Source organism: Glycine soja, chromosome 19 (assembly GCF_004193775.1).
Source record: "Glycine soja cultivar W05 chromosome 19, ASM419377v2, whole genome shotgun sequence".
Classification (NCBI taxonomy): Eukaryota; Viridiplantae; Streptophyta; class Magnoliopsida; order Fabales; family Fabaceae; genus Glycine; species Glycine soja.
This window is the reverse complement of record NC_041020.1, coordinates 34,031,834-34,038,289: the sequence shown is the minus strand read 5'-3', so window position 1 is coordinate 34,038,289 and position 6,456 is coordinate 34,031,834. Positions and strand designations below refer to the sequence as shown.

The 6,456-nt window shown below is 32.7% G+C and overlaps 1 protein-coding gene across 1 annotated transcript; it reads left to right on the top strand.

Annotated features, from left to right (window-relative positions):
- The first annotated feature begins 1,380 nt into the window (after window positions 1-1,380).
- LOC114400745 (membrane-anchored ubiquitin-fold protein 3-like) lies at window positions 1,381-6,194 on the top strand. The gene is made up of 3 exons (XM_028363365.1): window positions 1,381-1,711; window positions 5,312-5,485; window positions 5,662-6,194. Exons 1-3 carry the CDS (start codon window positions 1,582-1,584, stop codon window positions 5,715-5,717), a joined length of 360 nt encoding a protein of 119 aa, XP_028219166.1. The 5' UTR covers window positions 1,381-1,581; the 3' UTR covers window positions 5,718-6,194.
- Window positions 6,195-6,456: the final 262 nt, after the last annotated feature.

The following is a 6,456-nucleotide window of genomic DNA, read 5'->3' as shown; positions in this document are numbered from 1 at the left end:
TTTTATTTTTTTTCTTGTAATTTTGTTTAGTTCTTGCAAATTATATTTTTTTTCATCTTTACAACATTTTAGATAATATTTTTACTATTTAAAGCACTATAAAAATAAAAATAAAATAAATATAATTTGTAAGAATAAAAAATAATAAACTAATTTTGTAAGGACGAAAAAAATTTAAATGTTAACCAAAAATATATTTAAATCTAAATAATTTTATATTTAAATGAATGAATAATTTAATTTTATTAATTAGTGTTTTAAAGAATTTGCTTGCATTAGTTTTTTTACAAGGGTTTGCAAGGTGGGTCAATCTATCCACTTAAAGCAAGAGGAGTGGGTTGAAAAATACAATCTCTCTCATTTAAACGTGGGTTGGACAGTTAATCCATCAGGGTGAGATGATGGGTAATGAAATAACAGACCGGTAAGTTGATCCATAAAAATTCACCAAAAATATATTTTCATCTATAAAAATATAAACACTTCTTTCTTTTCTATTTTAATTTTTTTTTTATCTTTTTTTTACTTCTTACCAAACATACCCTTACCTCTATGATGTTCATATTTCTTTTTAAGAAAATAAAGAAATAAAGTGTCTCTTTTATCCTAGTAATAATAATAAAAATAAATAATATATATATTGACATATACTAATACTAACTATTATTTAATAACAAAATATCATATATAATAAATTTATTAAATTTTATAATATTTCCACAAAACTCGTATTTATCATACTTTTTTATTGTTATTGATTTAGAGTGTAAAATATTTTATAATGCATACTAATATATATATATATATATATATATATATATATATATATATATATATATATATTTCATATATGATAGAGTTAATTTTATTTTATTTAATGTTATTATTCTTAAAAATCCTAAATGACATTTAGGAAAAATATATTTTAACTAATAAAATTAAATAATATTAAGTAAGTTTCTTAATTATTATGAAACTTATTTATTTTTGTTATGTTTAAGTTTGGAAAAGGTAGATATTGAAGTAATAATAATAATTTATAACTATTAATAAATGATATTATCCTATTTTGTGTACACATTTGTTGTTTTTAATTTATCCGTCAATTACCTTTAAAAATACTTATAATCATAAGTAATTACTGTATAATATGTTTTCAACCTGGTAATTATTATAATTACATCGAACTAAAAATAAAAGATAGTTAAGACACATGACACATAATGTCTATTTTTCAAATAATAATAATAAAAAGTAGCATATACGGAAGAAAAAAAAAGAAAGAAATAACAGAGTTTCATTTAAATGACATTTTGTGTTTTTTTTTTCCTTTTAAAAAAGAAAAAGAAACATGTACTAACTCTGATGGAATCTAATCCAAAATCAGCACTTAGAAGAATTTAACGGAAGACTAGTAAAAAAGAAAAGAGAGAGAGCGTGAAGGTCGGGGGATAGGGTTTGCCTTGACTCACGTTGGCAAATTTTCCTTTTGCTTCTTCTTGTCCAAACCGAATCATTTATTTTTGGATTCAACTTTCTTTCTCTCGGCGCGTGTTATTAGCGATTGGAACAGTGCGAGCGATGCCGGAAGAAGAAGTGCTGGAGCTCAAGTTCCGTCTCTACGATGGATCCGACATCGGACCCTTCCGTTACTCCCCTGCCTCCACCATCGCCATGCTCAAGGACCGCATTTTTGCAGACTGGCCCAGAGGTTTTTTTTTTTTTTTTTTTCATTTTTAACCTCTTCTACCTCAATTGAAATGGTTCGTTTAGTGTTTGTTTGTTTAATTCTGATGATGGTGTTGTGTTGGCTTTAACCTACTACTAGGGCTTCGCCTCCGACTTCTTGAGCTTCCACGGAGTCACTTCTGGCTCTGCTCTTTTGCTGGGAGCTTCCCTTGTTCTTTGTTTTGTACAAACAAACAGGGCCTTGACGACCATTTCTTTTTTTCTTTTTTTGGAAAATAAAAGTATAAAACCGTGTTTTGCGAATTTGTTGGGACTTGGAAGTGTTGTGTTGCTTGATTCTGTTGTGAGAGAAAGGTGTGTGTGTGTGTGTGTTCTTTGTTACCGTAGTAAGCGGTGGATTAGTTTGTTAGTTTTGGGGTTCTCTGTGAATGGCACGTTAGAGGTTGGATGGACACGCTTTAATTTTTTTTTTTTTGGCTTTGAATGGGGAAGATTTAGATGGAGGGTGTAGGTTCTTTGTTTTTTTGTTGGTTTTGAAAGTTAGGGAATGTGATATTGTGATGAAAGAGGAAGAAAGCTCTTCAGCGCTTCCTGTTTTAGTTTTTTGAATTTTTTGGTTTCAGAAGGACCATTCAAGGTTTTAAATTGTGGTCACATCACATGGTCTCATTGTAATCTTTGACCTTATCGGAAATTGCAGAAAAATGCAGCCGCTCACTATTGCGGTGCTAGAGAGCCCAAAAAACCATGATATTGCAGTGTTGTAGACTGATTTTTAATACCTTGGGACCATCTAGGCTGGAAACAACTTGATATGATTTTTTTTTTCTAGAAATGCCACAACTGTTAAGTTTTCGGAACCCTCATGTGTAGGCATGTGCCTTTGAATTGTGGGAATTGGCAGACAGTAAACAAAAGAAATTTATGGTCACTTGTTTGTTTGTACTTATTATCATAAACCTCTACCCCAAATTGAGATGCTAAACTATTGTCTGGAATTCTGTTAGTTTGTTGATACTTAATACAGGGAGAAAACGTGTCCTGACTACATTTTCCCGTAATCAAGTGATTGGGTTAGGTTGGTTAATGGGTGATCACTGGCCACTGAGACTTTCTTTTAACTTCTTGCTTTTTCTTGGTTGTGATTCTTTCTGTGGTATTATATATAATGTATTAACTGTTTTGGTGTAATATTAATTGTTTTCTATCTTAACATTAATGACAATGTCATATCAAAACCAGATTTACTAATAGCAGCTGCCAAAATCATGATGTAGCAGCTGTTAGGGGAGGAGTCTGGCCTCTATTTCTGGTTGGCACATATCTTTTTTTAACCCATTTTTCCTGCCAAATCTTTGGCAGTGCATGCTTTTCCAGCAAATGCTTATTCTCAATGTATTTGTGACCTATCTGCTTTGATTTTTAATGCAATTACATTTATGTCCTTTCACTTCACATATTCTCTATAGGTTCTACTCTAACTTTCTCTTAGTTACACATGTTCCTAATCTTATCCTTCCTTGAATGTCCCACTTACACACCTCGACAGTCTCATCTCCACTACACTTGTTTTCTTGTTGGAACTTGACGGCACTTCGTTGCTCAAGAACCACTCCCAAAGCGCATGGCTGATGGCTGTTTGCGAGAGTTTCCTGAGTTTGATGTGCGTTTTGCAATCACATATTATGCTTGGAAATGCTCCATTTCATTCATTTAGCTTGAATTCTTCGTGTGACATCCCAATTAATCTCTCCATCAATTTGTTTGATTGATCTTGGATACCTAAAATACGTGACTTGTGGCATAACATGATCCTCAATTAGTCAATCTACCTCCCAGATATAGCTAATTCACGTCTTATTAAACTTGCATTTTACATAATCCTTCTTACAGTTACACTTAGTTCAAAAACCTTTGATTCTATGCAGCTTTAGTTTAAATTTACTCCTTCTGTTTCCTTTTTAACTAGGATTATATCATTTACAAAAATATGCATTGAAGAATTAGCTCTTGGGTGTACCTAATAAGCACGGCTTATGTTAATCTAAATAGAATGGATGCAAAAGTTTACTCTTGGTGCAAACAGCATGCCTATTCCTAAGAAAATCTTCTGTGACACATTCATGAACTTGCAGACTAATTGCTGATTCATCATTCATATCCTTTATAATTTGGATACATATGATACAGTCATATTTTTCTATAGAGCCTTCCATAACAATCCCTCACTTGCCTATTTGATTTATGCAGACAATTATAAATACTTTTGTACTCACATGCATATTTATATCAATTAGAGCAGGACAGAGCATGGAGAAGAACACCAGAAACAGTAGATAAACCAAAACCAATGCAAAAAAATAAAAATAAGTTATACAATGAATGGCTGGAAAAAATTACATAAGTAGTTGACACCGTCCAAACCTGGACAGATTTATTATATTATAGAGAAGGTAGATAGTAATAGATGTGTTAGGGGAAGAAGGGGGGGGGGGGGGGGGGGGGTGGGTGGGGGAAGGGGTAAGAAATAGGGAAATAAGACTCAAGTATAGTGAAAATATTGTTTCTGTTAGATTTGATTTATTTTTGAAGCGTACTGAAGACTTTATGAGATTATCCCCATTTCCTCTTTTTCTCACTTTCCATTTAATACAAGAGACATTGATAAGATAGCAATAAGGTTTAAGTTTTTATATCTAGTACATTTTGTTGAACGGTGCTAAATGGAAGGAGTAATTGGTTTGGGTATGGTGTGAGACTTCATACATTTTGTTGAACAGTGCTAATCGGTGGGAGTAATTGGTTTGAGCTGATTGATGTTCTAAGGATAGGCCATGACTTAAGCGACATAGATGTGTTCTAATGTCACATTTTTCATCCATATGGTTGTTTAGTTGCCAGTATATTCTTAGCTGCATGTTGGTATAAACTTTCTCTTTACTGACTGGCAACTTTAAGCCCATATGTTGTCACCTAAGCATGTTTTCTGGTTGCATGTGTGTGTGAAAGTCAATGGAACTTGGATGGGATCCTAAAACCAGATGACTCATAGCTTAACATTTGTTTGGATGCCTTAAACATTTAATTTTTGGTTGTTTTCTTCTCCTGTTAACCTTGTTTTATAATCAGGAATCAGGACATGTGGGTCCTTTTTTTTATCGGCAAATGTTAGTTTGTTAGTTTTGTTAGAAATGTCAGTGGGAGGAATTCGAACCCACGATCTATCTCTGTCCCCCTTCTCCCGTCATCCTTAAGATCTCCAGGACATGCGTGTCATGATATTCTGGTTCTGGTATTAACTATTAATTGGACAGCCATTTTAGTTAAGTTCATCTAGTGTCATATATGCACAATACATGTATGAAGTAATAACTTTGTATCTTTTACTATATGACTTACCCTTTAGCAACCGGTTAATACTTTTTGAGTGTTGTTATTTGCTAGGTTATATGACTTATGTTTTGCATAATTTATGTTGCACTTGCCTTATTTGAGACATGTTATTTATCATTTTTTTCTTGAGTTCCTGTTGTTTTGGTTTATATTCTTCTCCCTTATTTAGTTTTTTGTTGTTTTTCTAACTATTTATGAAATTTGTATTGGTTATTCTGGTTGTGTATAGACAAGAAAATTATACCAAAGGCAGCAAATGATATAAAGCTGATAAGTGCTGGCAAAATTTTGGAAAACAACAAGACAGTTGGCCAGTGTAGAGTACCTTTTGGCGAGCTTCCCAAAGGGGGGGTTATAACCATGCATGTTGTGGTGCAGCCATCTTTGCTCAAAACAAAAACAGGTAGATTTCATTCTGGAATGTACCTTATAATTATTTTCTGTCATCTTATATGTGTCTCAAAGGGCAGCTCTTTGTAGGCGTTAGGTACTAGGTAATGATAGAAAGTTAACTAACTAGGATCAAGGATCAAGTATTATGACTGAATGCTAAAAATTTTCTTTTGCTGGTCTGAACAGAGAAAAAAGTTGATGAGGTGCCCAGAAAACATAAATGTGCATGTTCGATATTGTGAGAATCCATCATCATCATCATCATCATGAAGAGTTAAGCTGCTGATCTTGCCTTGCTGGGATATCCGAAGGTCATGGATATGCCTAGCTGGGAAGACAATAATTTGTAAAACAGTCCCAACCCCATCATAGTTGAGTGTTGTTGGAGGGCCTTCCTGTGTAGCAATGCTTGTCATTGATGATTTTCTCATGTTCTATAAAATGGATGTTTGATGTATCAAGGTAGGTGCAGTCTATATCATAATATCAAATATATATAGAAAAAAACAGTTCAGTCACTATTTTATTTTCTAAGGATATTCAACAGTATTCACTACCGGAGTGATCATACCCGTTTCTTGTGCATTACTTGTTTCAACAACAAACATAACTTTCCAAGAGTCTCTTGAAATAGTTGACATTCTTGTCTTGTCTTTGTATCATCATGGATCTCTACAATCGGAAGAGGTATTTTAAAGTTAAGGGGAAATTAATTTTAATTGTTAAACGCAATTAAAATTTGTTTAAACTAATCTGTGTAGTATATGCATTGAAATGTATTATATTATGGCAGACCAAATTAGTGTGTTTTTTTAAACAGACACGTAGATATTTGTTATATTGGTGGCTTTTACCTTGACCAGGAAATTGACACTCAGATTCTATTATTTGTCGAAATAAGTGATCCACGTGATTTAGGTATTCCACTGTTCCTTATTGTTATTAGTTGAGCTTGCTTGTTTCAATCTTTTTACGAAGATT

Excerpts from the sequence above, each read along its gene's own strand:
- LOC114400745 (XM_028363365.1), top strand. The coding sequence starts at position 1,582 with ATGCCGGAAGAAGAAGTGCTGGAGCTCAAGTTCCGTCTCTACGATGGA. Across the intron at positions 1,712-5,311 it reads TTTTGCAGACTGGCCCAGAG|ACAAGAAAATTATACCAAAG; the intron begins GTTTTTTTTTTT and ends GGTTGTGTATAG. Across the intron at positions 5,486-5,661 it reads TTTGCTCAAAACAAAAACAG|AGAAAAAAGTTGATGAGGTG; the intron begins GTAGATTTCATT and ends TGGTCTGAACAG.